The 16,926-nt window shown below is 37.7% G+C and overlaps 1 protein-coding gene across 13 annotated transcripts in view; it reads right to left on the bottom strand.

Annotated features, from left to right (window-relative positions):
* PDZ-GEF (PDZ domain-containing guanine nucleotide exchange factor) overlaps positions 1–14,771 on the bottom strand; it is a 34,420-nt gene extending 19,649 nt beyond the window's left edge. For 7 of the 13 annotated variants that reach the window (XM_069048373.1, XM_069048395.1, XM_069048409.1 and 4 more), the window contains exons 1-3: positions 14,601–14,770; positions 3,511–4,023; positions 3,317–3,400 (exon numbers count right to left, since the gene is read on the bottom strand). In XM_069048373.1, coding sequence (XP_068904474.1) covers positions 3,317–3,400; positions 3,511–3,788 — 362 coding nt within the window. In that variant the 5' untranslated portion in view covers positions 3,789–4,023; positions 14,601–14,770. Of the gene's footprint in view, positions 1–3,316; positions 3,401–3,510; positions 4,024–11,060; positions 11,217–14,600 lie in introns of those variants that run through there. The other 6 variants (XM_069048390.1, XM_069048413.1, XM_069048423.1 and 3 more) reach the window with 3 other exon arrangements.
* Between the last annotated feature and the right edge of the window lie 2,155 nt (positions 14,772–16,926).

The raw sequence follows: 16,926 nt of genomic DNA, 5'->3' as shown, positions 1-16,926 counted from the left end.
AACCTCGTCTAAGGCTGCATGCAGCACTGCCACCTTTAAAAATTTTAGTTTATGGCATCGAGTAGGCTTGTTTTCCTCCACCTGTCACTCTAATTTATTTCCTTTGTTTTTTTTTAATCATAGGTGCGTCGTTTACAAGATTCTTGCCGAGATTGATTAAGAGTCGTGGTCGTAAAGCAGGTGAGCGCCAATTTGTTACGAGTGCGGTGGAATATCACTCTTTTTATCGGCATGCACATGCACCGGTGCCACTAGGTGACAGCCGGAGGCCGACTATCGCAACGAGACCTTGAACACTTCCCAGGAGACGGGCCACGAGCCCGGGGTGTAATCCTGATAGCCGGAAAAGTGGGTGAAGAAACACATTTCGACGAATAAAAACAGAGGAAGTGGGTTGAAATCGTATCACTTCTAATGATAACGTGCGTCATTCGCCCCCGTTCCATCGACACAGCTTTCGTGTGGTGTCATTACCGTAAAAGTTGCTGAAATTGCACGTATTTCAGCGTGAATTGTGCGATCAAAGCGTACCGAATCCGAATGTCATTTTTGACGTTTGCTCTCAGGGTTGTGCGAATCGAGCTCAGACGTGACTCGGCGTAATGTGTCCGCACACTCCAAAATTTTCCAGAGTGGATGGCTAATTAAACTCTCGAAGTGATGTCGCACTACGGAATCAATCCCGGACACTTATCACGGCAAACACTGCAATAAATCTAAAAATAAACGAAACGTGACAGATGAGCCTTCCGGCAAAACTTCATCGATTGAAACGTGCATTGTCATGGAACGCATTATTTTTGTGGAAAACGCGTATTTTTTGTGCTCGATCCGAACGAGTCGTTGCGCAAGAACATCCAGTCGTTCTTGACACGTTGGAAGGAGATGATTTTTTACAGCGTTCGAATCGTTGAAATGTTTAAAATTTGCAAATGTCCGTGGAAAAAAGTAGAATGTTCGTTCCAAATAGCACTTTCCTATCTCGCCCGATTAATTGTCGTGTGTCAAATAAATAACTCGTCTCAAATTCCGTCCTGTTACGAGGTGATTACGAGAGCCGCAATTAAATTCGGTTCATCCTACAAGATGTTAAGCAACCAAGTCCCAAAATAGTGTTGAGGAAAGTGGATTCGTGTCGCTTCGAAGGTGGACACACTGTTTTGAAGACAGCTGGTTTTGTTTGTTGACTAGGGCGCATCGCCCCAAGTTGGGGGTCGAAACGATTATTTTGAAACGTGTCGGACACTTTTAGATCGGAGATTGGGGTCTCGAAACGGGTTTCATCGGCGCAACCATCATTTTTGTTCAAAACTGATCGACACTACCGCCACACAAAATACATATTTTAAAACTGTGCAGTTCAAATTTGTTCCCTTTCGAATATTTCATTACTAGATGCTCGGTCTTGTTCTTAAGTCGATCGATTAGATTACATTGTTGTTTCACATTATAACCGAACTCCAGAAACTGATAATAATAGAGTACTATTAATAAACCTTAAATAAAGCCCAGTTCGACCAAACTACCCTCCTGCACACTTCCCCTTCTGTCTCAAGCCTGAACAGTAACCTTGGGTAACAATGTTCCGGTGGAACGTTTTCATCCGAATCGATACCAGTCTGTTCAGATGCTCTTCCAGAGTCTTGAGAAAAAAGTAATTAAATATTTGATTTTATCGATCGCTTCGAACAATCTCTGACGTAACTTTAAAAAAACACTGACACTGTAGGGAAGCCATGGAGTTCAATGAAAATTACACATGTAAAATGAGAAGTTCTGTTACGGTCAATCTTGTTTCAGGTTCAAGAATCAACAGTGTCGGAGAAAAGGTATGGTTGAATTGAGGTAAAAATAAACTGAGATCGGTCAATGTTGGAATGCAAAGTTTTGCAATGCAATCTTTTTTTCAGGAATTCAATGTCAGTTTTTATTTTACAGCGAGGACAAAACATGCGACAAACTTGCAAAATTCTGAATGTATAGTTTTCCCATTTATAATTTGGTTTTATGGCAGTGCAATTGTAATTATTAGGGGCTGGGGTTGTGGTTTTGGCGATAGTGAAGATATTGTAACCTGGTCAGACAACAGACCTTCTTTTACAGTCCTAAGATTTATGGCGGTAGTTGCCTATTGTCGGGGTATTTAACACCCTTACAACAGGACTGGTAGTAAAACCAAATTATAAATGGGAAAACTATACCTATGTATTGGCGCATGATTAAAAAAGTATTCAAAAAATCGAAAGACGTTTAGTAACTATTTGTGAATATATACAGGGTGTTTCTGAAATACGTGTGTTAATTTTAACCAATGAAAGATCTCGCCAATTTATGAAACTTTTCTCTATAACATTTTGTAAAATTCGTAAAAGTATTCCAAGATTTTTTGCCCCACAATTTTTACCAAACGAGTCGTTTTGTGTGATTAACTAGGTAGTTTCTATTTTTTGTAACCATGAGAATCTAAATTTTGATTATTTATTTTTTTCTATAACAATGGAACTTTTTAACAAAGCTCTGTTTCTATCACAACAGAAAATTTTCACCCTTACACATAGGCGGGTATACACTTTGATGGTTAATTTATTCCAAATTTTAAATCAATTTGTATTGCTTTTTCGTAAAAATGTTATAGAGAAAAGTTCCATGATTTGGCGCGTTCTTCTACTGGTTAAAATTAACACACGTATTTCAGAAACACCCTGTATTTTTTATTCTGTAGTAATAAGTTGGTTAACACAGCAAACATAAAATTTAGTGCTCATTGTGCGCGTCGTTACATTTTCTATTTGAATTCTAATTGAGCAAACGTTACGCGATAACAGTGGACAAATACAATTATGACATTACCAAAATTAAATGTGTTAATTGCATGTTTTCAACAAACTGAATTTTACGATCTATTTGTCGCACGTTACATCGATAAGAGAGAAAAGGTTGGGCGCTACTTTGCAATGCAACGTGACAATATAAAAAAGTTCACACAGATAATTATTTATTATCGTGTAGGTACCTGTATAAATAAAACGTAAAGTTTCAACTTTCATTAGACCACCTGTCCGACCAAAACGCGAATTCCTCCGCTTCGCAAATTGCACACCGAACTAACCATTGCCTAACATAGTTTCCTTTGTTTTCGTCCTACTTTTCGTCACAAATATCAAGGATTTTATAGAACACACAGCACTTTTCTGTTACCCTTTTCGGATGGACACGAGTGCGTGGGTCACTCTGGCATTAATTATCGAAACAGAAACGACTCGCAGGCGGGGCAAATAAGTGAAAAAGTGCACTTTTGCGTTATCTGCTGACTCACCTGGACCGGGGCAAGAACATGGAACCGTCGATGAAGACGGAGCCGGACAGGAGGATGTACCAGCATGTCGAAAGCTCCCCCGTGCTACAACAAAATTATTCGCTACAATTTGAGAAGAGGTCGCATCATTTGAGGAGTCCAAAGGTCAGTGCTGTCGTGACAATTTTTTTTTTTGGTACTGAAGATGCACTTACTAGTACAAAACGTCGTTAGCTTGGTGCTTCTCGTAGCGCACGACCTTGCATAGGGCCCGCAGCGCCGAGTCCCTCAGCGTCTGCAGCGCCTCCAATCCGCTGAGGCCGTAATAGATGACTTGGAGGTCTTGCAGGGATCTGCATGCCGGTGGTCTGGCCAGCGAACTCACGAACATCTGGTCCCACTCCGTCATGACACCGCACGATGGCGCCACCGTACCATTGCGAGGCGGCTCGTAGCCTGCGCACCTCAACTTGACAGCGTCCACTTCGCGCATATATTTCTTTTTCGAACGAACAAATACACTCGAACGATTTTTTTTCTTGTCGAACGGGTGACGTCAGTCGTACCGTCACCAAGACGAAAAAACGACGCCAAACATCAATCCCACGGGTTTTTTTTCGCTGGCGCGCATTCTTCACGACGGACGGCGGCCGACGACGTCATCTGGCATCGGATGGGGGTGATGGTGTTCGATTCAGATCCCATTTCGATTGCGGGGGACGAATCACCTGAAAACAATGAACGATCAGAAAGTTGAGGATTTACGATGGGCGACGATGGGAAGGTCGCGATTTCTAAGTCGCGGGAGAAACGAGACAATAAACGAAAATGAATCTTAAAATGATCGTTGAAACGCACAAACGAGTTAAAGAGCAGTTGCACTTGCAAAATCCGATCAAATGAAAATTGCGAAATGATTGAAATCTTGACGTCTTTGAACTACTTCGGCCTCAACGTAAAGGAAACTCGAGGACATTTTTCGTTATTGATATTACCCTAATACCGAATGCTATGTAATAAAATTAACGCAAAAATTTGAAAGTCATCCGTGAGAGATAAACAAGTTTAAGAAGATTTTAGCGAATCGACCCACAATTTATTGAAGTTTTTGAATTTTGAAAATTGTTTAAAGAGACTTTCTAATTGATGCACACTTCAACTCCAATAAAACAAAGGACTTACATAATTTCAAGGAATTAACTAACAAGAAGACTTCAAACGCCACAATATTGGGTGGGCAGTGAATGAAATTTTTTGACATAATAAACCTCCAGAACTTTTACAATGCTAAACGTTATTAACAATGTTTTAAATGGATTAATCTCTTTTACTACACAAAGATATTATTTTATACTTGGAGATAATAGGTTTAAGTTTATTACTGACATGCGAAGATTGGAATTTTTCGAGATCAGACTGAAATTGAGCAGCATCACGATGAATGTGTCTGATGAAAATTTAACAATTAACAAATAAGACAAATCATTAATGAAAATAGACTCCAAAGCTTCCAGGATTTAAAAAAGAGATGTGTAATGACATACAATCATTACACATCTCTTTCTTAAGCTATCTACATTGTGATCTGGAAGAAAGATGAATGAAGTGGATTAGTGACTCTGACTAAGTCTACGATTTAAGAAGTCATGTTGTGGGGAGAGATCTAATTTTTCACACATGGGTAACAATTTCAAATAAAAAAAAAAAAAAAGAAATTGCTATAAGTATAATTAGAGACATGCGAGGACCACCAGATTGAAAAATCGGATAGATTTGATAGAACTGGCATGTTTTCAAAAATGTACAGTTTGAGACACGGAATTTCGGGCATCACTGTCAATATACTGTCAAAAAAATGTAAAATAGGTTTTACATTATTAACCTCAATGATTGACATGCGATTGACGTGAACAGAAAATAAATTTCAAAATTCGACTTTTAAATGTCACGTTGACAATAAAGAGTGATTTATATCGCAATTTTTTGAAATGACAGAAAAATGATGCTCGAAATTCCGTGTCCCTAACTGTACCTGATTATAGATACATATTATACTATGTATACCAAAATTAATTCATAATCATTAAATACTTATGAATTTTAATTTAAAAGCGATTGTGTAATACTCACTGTGATAAAAAATTAATACCACAAGAGCAGAACAAATAATAATAATCAGTTTTTGTAAAAAATTAAACTTAAAAAAAAATCACGAAGGAAATTACCAAAGTAAAAAAAAACTGAATTGTGAATGTTTCATTCTCCATAAATAGTTTTTGAAATGATCAATAATGACCCTGCTGCATGTTCTGCTTTTTGTGCAAGATCCTGCAAATAATTATGATAATTAGAAAACACTAAGAAAATGACAACACTACTTATGCAAAACAGATCAATGACAATTTAAAATGTGAACTGCTTAATAAACATTAATTACGAGTAAATATTCATTTTTCACATTTTATAACAATTTTTTCTCGAATATTCTTGTTCTACGTATATTACATTAATAAGTAATACATATCACTCAACTCTTGGTATCTCCTACAAAATAAAAATTATTTGATCCTCTCGCACGTGAGAACTTGTTTTATACAGTGTGTCGCATTTAAAATGAAGACAGATGACTTATGATAACTTCGCGAGGTGTATCTTTTCACGTATACTGTATTGTTGTCAAGTTGGCCTACTGCGACCCTCAAAACTAATCTTGATATCTTTTCTCACGTTAAAAACATCGAAAGGAGTCACTATAAAAAGTTGTCCAGAATCTAATTTTCTTTCAACTCAAATTCGTACTCTGATTTTTCAGTAATTTTCAGTAGTTATTGTTTCAATACCGTTTTTGCTTGTTCGTAATTGTTCCAATTTTTTCTCACATATTATATCCCAAGTGCAAAATTTTTTATCGGAAAATTTTTTGCTAATGAACGAAAACATCCATAAATGAGGTCAGAAGACCAATTATTATCAAATAAGAGCACGAGACGAAGTCGAGGGCTTTTATTTGATAATAATTGGTCTTCTGACCGAATAATTTATGGATCTTTGAGTTCATTAGCAAAAAATTTGCCGATATTAAAATTTTGCACGAGGAGTATACGGCTGATTATTTCCTGGATAGAATGAAAACAAACGCATTATTTCCAATCCTTTTAATTCAAAATAATTTATTAAAATAAAAAAAATCAGGTACCGACATTTTTTATCCGATTATTGCACAGTGTGCATTTTAGAGAAATTTTATCGGGTTATTTTTTGTTTTCTCGTTTTGATTGGTCAATATTTGTCACGCAATTGGTTACTAAACATATGAAGGAAATAATCGAATAAAGAATAAATCATTTCTTTGCTTTTTATTTATCTTTGACAATTTCTTTCGTTCCACGTCACTATTCAAAAATGAAAATCAAAATTATATAGCACATATTAAAAAAATGCGAATTTTGCGTTGAAACTTGGCAGATAAGGTTAAAATTGCATTCTGGATATCTTTTCCTAACAACTTTTTTCGATATCTCTTCGCGAGGTCGTAGTTGACTGGGTTTACAACTTTTAGTACCTGAAAAGTGCATCTCTTGAAGCTCCACGATTGTGCAAAAATTCAGATCTCTACTCCTCAACATCAAGCAACAGGTAACACATTGTTAATGTTGCAATTAAATTACATTAAATTGCAAAATATGTAACTTAAAGACGTAGGTTGTTAAAACTCCAGTCAAAGCAAATTATGTATTTAATAGATATTTAATAAACTAGTTTGTTAATGAAGGCGATTAATAATCGAAACTGTTTAAAGCACGAACGAGTGTAGCGAGTGAGTGCCTTTAATAGTTGAGATTATTAATCGGCCATTAACAAACGAGTTGATTACAAAAAATGTTCGTTGACCGCAAACTTTTTTTTGTGACAAAATCTCAAATTAGCCAAATCAAAACCAATTTCGATAAAGATGAAACCTTATAAAATACCTTCATCCTTTTTTTGTTCTCAGGGTAGGCCATTTTTAAATTTTTCAACACTTTCTATTCATTTTTCCATAAAGAGTGTCGGAAGACGTCAACTCCATTCATAGTCAATTTCACGTAAAAATCACGGTTGCTAAGAAAACCTAGTTACCTTTGAAAAATATGACATGCGAATTATACCTAACCAAAAAGGTCGGCTTTTGAAAAAGTGAATTCGTAATTGTGCAGTTATGGAGCTATAAAATATAGAAAACCCTGCTGCACTACCTGCTGCAGTGTTGGTAAGTGCAAACAATGCATGTTCGAGGGTTGTTTATGCATCAAAATATCATCAAAACGTCAAAAATAGTGTATTCATTAGGTCCATTAATACACTATATTTTAGACGAAATAATTAATTAATATTGAAATTAACAAGCGGTCAACGGAAAAATTATTACTTGACTATAAATGACTTTTCAGTTCATTAAATTTCTCTCTTTCTCATGTAGGTAGAGGTAGTTATTTTCATATTTGGTGGCGGAAACAAAAGACTGAAGAATGTGACAAAAATGTATTGTCAGTGTCAAATTTGTCATAAACGCCGTAAAAAGGAATGTCTAGGTAAATTTAAACTTTCGCTAAATTGATTGAAAAAATAAATTCAAAGGAAACCAATTTTTGTCAGTGGTTCAAAAGGAAAAGTTATTCTCCTATAATCAAACGGATTACAAATTTTGTCGAAATCACGAACGTCTTTGAGAAATTTGACACTGACAACACAAATTTGTGACATTTCTCAGTCTTTTGTTTCCGCCATCAAATATGAAAATATCTCTACCAGATGATCGAGATACATACAATCAAAAGTTATTTACGAAAAACAAAACGTAACTTCTTGGCTGAATTCATGCATTTGTTTTTGTTTTTAATATTTTGTTTTAAAAATGTATGAGTGGATTGTTATTTACAAAAATTTACATATTTTAAGTGCATCTGATCTGTCAACTTTGGTGCCAACATAATTTTATTTTGTAGTGATCAATGATGACCCTACGGCATATTCTGCTTTTTGTGCAACTTCTGCAGATAATAATCCTAATTAGCAACTACTTGGCAAAAGGAAATAACACTGGTTATGCAAAACATATCAGTAACTGTCAATTTAAAATGTGTAATGATCAATAGACAACTGCAAAGGAAAAAAATTAAAACAATTACAGAGAATCAGAATAAAAAACGCATTACTTCAACGAATGTATTTTATAATATAATTTTCGCATATCAGAATATCCAAGAATTCCCTTAAAAAAAACGACATGTTTAATCCTTGCCGTCCCAAAGAAAAATTATTAGCTGTCTTTGCATCTTAGAAAAAAAAAAGATATTTATCTACGACCATTAAATAATACGTTTATTATTTACGTAACTACATATAGATACATTATGCTAGTCATAAATTACACCCGTGACTTATTATAAGTCACTTGCGATTTATCATAAGTCACAGATCTTAAAAAATTTGTAAGTTAAGTGTTTTATGAAAAAAAGTCGTACGTCTGGTGATTAAAAAACTCGCCTGCGGCTCGTTTTTTAACTTTCACCCTCGTGGATTTTGATAGGCATTATTCGCTCGTCAAATAATATACTATTAATAATACTGCAGTATTATAATTACATTTTTAAAACTCATACTAAAACTAAAAGCATTATTATTATTACGTCATTCTTGAGTTTTGTTATGGTGTTATGGTAAACAATATCACAAAGTTTCTAAGAATCACTATTGCCTGAACATCTATCTGCATCTAATTAGTTAACTTAGTCGTCAATATCTTTTGAAACGATCTATGGAGACCCCGAGGCATATTCTGTTTTTATACAACATCCTGTAAATGATTATGATAATTAGATATTACCGAGAAAATCTTGAAATTGAGAGTTGCACCAATTATACAAAAATAAGTTAATAACTCACCTGTAGAAAGTATGTAATGTATAAATAAGATAAATACAAAGAAAAATAAACGAGATTTTTTTTATTTGACCATTAACTTGCATTTTTTTTCAAAGTAGACTCAGTCACGTGTCTTCAGTACTTAAAATATTTTATAACGTTGTTGGTTCTCTAGTAATAGAGAATCTTAAACTACTATTACGTTTTCACCGCAAAAATATTTTTTCAATGCATATTTAGAGCAGCTTGTTGACGTAGAAGCACCTAAAGTTCAAAAAACCAGTTTTAACTAATTAGACTACTTCTTAAGTTCTTACAGTTAAATGCACTAAAGAGATAAACTGATTGCTAATCTTAAATGTGTAAGCATGTTTGACAAAATAGTGAAAAAGACCCGACACATAGAGATTTAGTTGCCAAGATTATTGTACCTATCTGCTGCATAACAAAGACCACTTTTTAAACACCCAATCTAAAGACGACCCTGAGAGTTATTGATTTTTTGGTGTTTATCCGGTGCACACTTTAATCTGCAAAGTTGATAACGTAACAATATTCAGTTGTTCCCGGCAACCGAAACCGAAAAACTTCGTTAGATTGAAAGGCATAAAACGTACCGAAACTATCGCTTCGATTTTTTCGTCGATTTAACACGATGCGGTGCAGAACGCTGCAACCTTGTGGCACGTCGCTCGAAATTTCAAGGAAATTGCAAATCGCAATCTCACGTGAACCCGATCGATCCCTTTATCGGGAGGTAGACACCGGAAATCAAACCAATTCGGTCAATAACAAACGGCGAGTAGCGTTTCGGTCAATCGAATTCGACCCGAACCACTTGTTCGTCAAGAGAACTCGAATGTTTAACGGTGTGGGCCGTTATCAAAACGGCCCGAAGGCCCAAGCTCGCTTTTTCGTTGTCGCAGGGCCCACGAAATTCGCTCGTTCTCTTGCGAAAGCCCGCAGATAATATGCAAATCCGCTTGTAATTTTTCGACAACAATGCCGCACTTTATCTCGGTCCCATAGGATTTTCTCTTTTTGCTGTCATTGTGTTTCGCCGAGTGTCCCAAGACACACCCATCGCCATAACGGATGATTCGTTATCTGGTGCGCAATTAGCGCCCTTGAACTCTTTCGGCCCAACAGAAATTTCCAATTGGGAGCGATGGGGGTCAGGGCCATGGCACCGTCTCCATTCATCCGTCCATACGGCCATAGCACAGGTGATCACGCGCGGTTTGACCGACTTGTTGGTGATTGCATGGACTCTTGCATCCGAACATCAAAAACGAGTCGATTCCGTTATCGCCGCATTCCGCTCGGTGAAAAGCCCCGGGGTCCGAGGCGAATTTTCCCAGTCGAAAATTTTCACGACCACCAAAACGATATGGTAACGAGTGTGGCGCAAACAACGATTTCCTTTACCGGCGCGTGGTATTCGGATGGTTTCGATCACCGGAACAGGAGCCAAAACCGATATGGAAGCCGCGGATGACGAAGACATTTAACCACGAAGCGACACTCGCGGTGCATTGAAAACAAGTGGTCGTGGAAATTGTGCAGCAGAGGGTGTGGGTGGAGCGTTAGTCACTCTCTCTTTGATCAAGTTAATCGGCTTGATGAATTCTGGTTCTACGAAGTCACGATTTTTGGGCGTCGGAATGTTTTTGGGGTCTAATGGAATTAACACCTCCATTAGATACTCCCATACCGGGAAAAGAGACACATTTTTTCCGAAACTTGATCGAGACTTGTGAAACTGGTCGTGTTCTTTTAGCTTGTCCAGTTGTCTCACGTTTGGACCAAAATTTTCTTCAGTTCTCAACTTTGACTCTTTCTTTATTCTCATAACACTTACATTTTGACCCAGTCCCAAATTTGTTCCGGTACTGCGCTTCGATACGAATTCCCCAGATTTGCTCAAACGGAAACAACTCCTCTCGTTTCCAAAAATGACAAGATTTTACGCCACTCACGCATTTGCACTACACACGACGACTATTTACTCTTCGAGATGCAATAAATTTGTTATCAGCGTTCTGATTTATGCCCCCTCCGAGTTATCACCTTTATCAAGTCCCGGCTGCCTTTTCCCACCTTCACGTGGCTTTATCACCGGCGCCCTTCCACCTTGACCGAGTTTGCTTTATCTTTTCTTTGTGTTCCCGACTGCTCACATCACACGATTAACATTTTTCGGGTGGTGACTAAGTCCCGGTGGAATTTTCACCGCAGATTTAGGAACATCTGACCGGCGAGTTTCTACCGTTTAAAATATCGTCAAAGAGACATTTGAATTGATAAATCTTGAATTTCCATCGGGCGTGGGCGCCCCGTCTGCAAATTCGCAAAGAGTGTGGGTTAGTGTAACCTTTTCAAAAATGAACAGCACTGCTCCCGATAAAAATAAAATCGAACGACACACGCAGAATTCGAAATCGATCGAAAAAACAACAATCGACAATAAATTATTGTTCGATAGTCATCATGTGGGGCGGGTACCGTTGACCTTGAATGCTAATTAAATTAATGTTAATTTAATTAAATACATACAGGAAAGTCTAAGTTTTCTTTTTTACATTATTAACAATCAACACAACAGTTATATAAACAGTCGCACAAGCAGCAACTCTTCATTGTTGGGGCGAATTCCTTCGACTAATTCCAATCTTGGTCGTCATCCATCAGCCAAACACGACATTTTGGTTGGTGCTAATTAATCTCGTTTTTAATTATGGAAAGAGCAATTATGGAAAGCAAAAAACCGTTGGGTGATGCGTAGTGGCTGCGGAGAAGACCCACAACATTCACCAGGTGCTCATTATACCTACGGCTTCGTCGCCGGCGCTAGTTCATTGACTCCATTAGACGACAATGATATTATTATAATTGCTTCCATGAGGCATACGCCTCCGCATCGGGAAACCGGGAATTCGACGGCGGAGCTTTTCTTTTAAGGCGACCACGAACCATGAAAGGTTCATGGGATAACCATCGGCCCGTCCTCGCACGCTTCCTGTGCAGACAGGTGGATCACCATCATTACTAGACGTGGAGGGGACACGAAATCTCAACATTTCGCCTTTCTTTCCGAACAAAACTCTTCTTATCGCGCTCGGGGTCGCTGGTTTCTCAATCCTGCGGCGATGACACAAAACACAGCACATTATCAGCACCATCATCACAATTGCCAAGCCTCTTGACACTCGGCGTTGGGAAACTTCGCGAAATCACCGGAAAACCGCCAAACGAGTCCTTGAAAATTCGCTTGTCGTTTTTTCGAGAAGAAGTCGGTTAGCAAGAAACTCTGTACCGGTGCAGTCTGGCATGAGTGAAATGGGGCGTTCTGCTCGGTGCTCCCGGTAAATGCGAGGAGGCGGTCTCGGGACTTACGAAGAGGTGTTCGAATCTGGCGTTCGATGTCAAAATAATACCGAATTTCGAGACAATGGAACCGATCGAAATTACGAAACGGTTTCGCAATGCGATAAACAATAAAATTACGACAATTGTCAGAAATTTCGAGTTCTTCGCCGTTTTAAGGCACCTTCAGGTTCATTGTGTTTAAATACCCATGAAAATCGTTACGTTACGAACCGGTGAAAGTTGCGACGCGAAAAACATGCAGTTTTCGTGAAATGCTAATGACGAGTCGGAATTTTGAGAATCCGACTGGAAAAATTCTCAACTTGCAACGAAATGGAAAGGGGAGCCGGAAGGTCGTGCCGAGCAACACGAGAACCGCATTTTTCGTTTTGTTAAAACCTAATCAAGATGGACCGAACGGAATCCTTGCGACACCCCGGATGTCAATTTTTCAGCGACCGAGACAGATCAAGTACCAAAGTATGTCTCCACACAATATGTTTCATACGACAATAAAATTAATTTAGTTTTATTTCGGCGGAAATGACGTCAAAGTAATTTTTTTCAATGACGCCACTACCAGGGCAATACCCTTAAGACGGTTGGCTATTCGCCACGTTGTCGAACAGTTTTTTGGGGACTTTCCCCACGCAACCAGTACCACCATTATCAACGCACCGCAAAATGGTACAGTAAGTGGCACACAAATTGTCAAACCGCTCTTACCGTAACGGACATTTGTGTTTTTGCACTAGACCAATTGTACAATTACTCACCTACATAACTGACACATTTTTTTTGACAAAGGTAATCTGCCGAAAGTCTGAGTGTGTTTTATGAGTCAGTTATTTGTTTATTTACCACTAGATAAAAAAGGAATTTAATCTAGATTATGCATAGGTGAATCAAAAATAACACGGTATCGGTATCGATCAGATCTGGATGTGAGTCATTTCGAAAAGGGTAAAATCGAAGAATTTTGTTCGGTGCAAAAAGGGGAAATCGAGGGGGTCGAAACGGAGGTTAGCTGCGATGGGGAATTTTTTATTAGAAGTTTTTTGGAGAAGTGGTCGCATTACCATAACTCCAACAAACGGAAGGTTTACTGTTATGGCTTTAATATTCGGAGTTCTGCTGCGGAGTCGTTTTCGTTTATTAAACTCCCCACAGAAACAATAATCGCGTCTGCTCTTTGTTCGGATCGACCGAAAAACTTGTAACTTGCTATTTTCGTGAAACTTCTCCACGGCAAAAATCATGTTTATTAACGACGGGGACCTGGCAAAACGTGGGGTTAGTCGGTCTGTTGGGAGTCTAGTCGTGGAGCGGTCGACCCCTAACAGCTGTCACTCTTCGAGAACTGGTAATGAATAAGAGAATGAGGGTGCCAGGTATCGCAGCAGGTGCTAATCATAAACCGAAACTAGATCTCGACCGTTGCTCGATGAAACGAGGCGCATCTTCGCATCTCGACAAGTGCCATCCGGGGCCCAGGAAGCGAAAACGATCGATTAAAAATACACCGATGATAATAGAACCATGACAGACAAAGAAATGAGCGTCACGTCGATCTTGTTTCTCATTGACAATTTAATCTCTTAATCCTCGCCTTTGTCGTGAAATTCCTGTCGGAGTTGTGCAAAGTTTCCGGCGATTTCCCCAAAGTCGTCTTAAGTTGATGCACTTAATTGAGCCGCCTCGGCGCGACATTTTCGTGTACATTTCAAAAGTAAACTTACTTGAGCGCCGTAAAACAGGTTTCGTGAGGAAAATGGAATAAAAAACGGGCCGCAAACCGTATAAATAATCTGGCGCAAAAAATACGAATCCATCCAAAAACGGTTGCGGATTATCGGATTTTTTCCGAAATGTTAACGTCAATTTAATTATCCATAAAAGTCCCATTAAGTCATTACGAAAAAAGAAATCTCGCGTGGGCTTGATTGATCAATAAAGTCGCTTATGTGGGTATTCGGTCGATTTTGAAAATTCTGTGGTGGCGAGATTTTTTGCTAAGTCGCAAGACACTTACTTAAGTCATGTGGTGCGGGATTTTTTTTGTTCGATTCGATAATCCATTCGGTAAAAGGGCACAACACTGGTTCACCTTAGGTATAAACAAAGCGAGATGCACGACAGGTACAGGTATACTCCACAAACACACATGAAACCAACTACCGGCACCGTTCAAGGTAAACTAAACCGACTATAGAAAGAGTCAACGGTAGAAACGAGTTATGTGCCGACTAAGCGTAAAAATGCGATCTTTTCATTGGCCGGAACTCCCGACTCGCAACGCCGAATTGGTCCTTTTTCTTCTGCTAAGGACGTTGCTTTCTTGGATTTTTCACGGTGCGTAGGGCTTTGTTTTCCGATTTGTGGGTGTCGAGGACGCCGCAACTAACTGTTCCTGTGTTATTTTAACTGTCCTACGGCGTGACATTTGCATAAGAAATGACAGCCACACGTCTCGGCCCTAAAAATTTGCCTTCCTTATCTTACCATCCTGGAAGTAGGTACTGTTGACTTTCGGGGATCGTACTTTGTGCACGAGCTGTCTGGTATTGACCCAGGTCTTATCAAATATGCAAATGAACAGTGGCGTCGCAGCTTTAGAATAATTGGGTAATCAAATTGATTATTTAATCGATGATGATATTTTTTCGTTGTCGTTTCATTTTTATTAATTCAATATACAACTTTCTAAATGCATAACAATTTGATAGATAGTGTTTGCGTATCACGACACGTATTATTACCGGGTTTATTGATATTTAATTAACGAAAATAGGAAGTCTCTAAAATAGCTTTTAACATGTTCTGTATTTTAACGACATAATTTATGTCAAGCTGGAATTTCTCTTTGCGCTGTTTACAACTGAATTGCATAATTTTCTGACATAAATACTTTGCTTGTGAACGTGCACAACAATTAGCAAAAGTAGAAATTACAAAAAACCAGACTGATTTTAATTTACCTACTCCCCCACATTTGTATCTTCCAAAAGTACCAAAAAATTAATTCGAATCTCACTTTGAACTTTTCAACGATTCGATCTTTGGTGAACTTTGAACTTTCCATAATTCGTAATGTTGTCATAGCACTTTAACCACAATCTTCAATTAAAATTACATTTTTGTTTACTTTATTATAAGATACACAAGTCAAACAAAAAATTTAAAGATACAATTTTTCTGCATCATGTAATCGGGATTGTACAAAGCTATTTGTTTATTTTTCTTTCCGATAAGCTCCTTTCTCTATTACATTATACCACGATAAAAAAATGCAATCAAAACTACCTGTGAAAAACAAAACTCAGCGTTTTTACTTAATTCGTCCAATTTTTATGTATAATCTGTTTCAAAATCAAAAATCCACCAACACTGCATTCTACCTCGAAAATACAACCGACAACGTCGTCAACTTTTGTTTTTAGTGTGTCTGCAAATGTCAGAAAAAAGTGGGTTTATGACAGAAAACTGGTGACAGTCGTTTTGGTCGTAGTTCATCGTGTTTTTTTGTTCTCATTTTATTATTTCACTCAAAAGGTGTGATATCGTAGCTACCACCTTTTGTACAGTGGCCGGCAAAAAAAGTTAGCCATCATTTAAATGTCAGTGTCATTAAAGCATTAATTACACATTTAGATTTTGACGTGACAGAAAAGTGATGGCTAGTTTTTATTGCCGGCCATTGTACATAATAATAATTTTTTTGTTCGACACTCAGAATTTGAGAATTTTCTCCTGTGTGAACGGATTTTGATAAATTTTACAACTTGTCAAAACAAAACGTCAAGCTAATTTTATATATTTTCAGCAATTTGGAGCCTTTGGGGGGGCTTGTCGAACAAAAAAATGTATTCAACTCGTTCTTATGTAATTTGGGCTTTTTTTGGCACTCGTGGACCTTTAAAACTCTCGTTTCACTCGAGTTTTAAACTGGCCCACTCATGCCAAAAAAAGCCCAAATTACACACGAACTCGTTAAATAAACTACTATTGTATTACGTAAGTAAACTCATCAGTTCTCAGTAAAATTTTGGCCAGAGGTTGGGCCAACCCAAAAAAATGAAACTAATTCTAGGGATTTCTTTTTTCCGCCAACATAATTCAACAGATGGTGGATTTTTGATTTTGAAACAAATTATAAATTGTAAATCAAGTCCATTCAAAAATCAAAAAACCACCACCTGTTGCTTTAGGTTGGTAAAATTTAAAAATCCCTAGGTAGATATTTTTTCATACTATGTTGGTAACTATAAAAAATTATGACATTTATTTGATTCAAGATAAAAAACAATTGCTTTGAATTCAGTTCATATTGTTTTATTAGCAGCACGTTTCATTTATTT

The sequence above is a fragment of the Tenebrio molitor genome, chromosome 1 (genome assembly GCF_963966145.1).
Source record: "Tenebrio molitor chromosome 1, icTenMoli1.1, whole genome shotgun sequence".
In the NCBI taxonomy this organism is placed as follows: domain Eukaryota; kingdom Metazoa; phylum Arthropoda; class Insecta; order Coleoptera; family Tenebrionidae; genus Tenebrio; species Tenebrio molitor.
The sequence above is the reverse complement of the archived record's forward strand: the minus strand, read 5'-3'. Positions and strand labels throughout refer to the sequence as shown.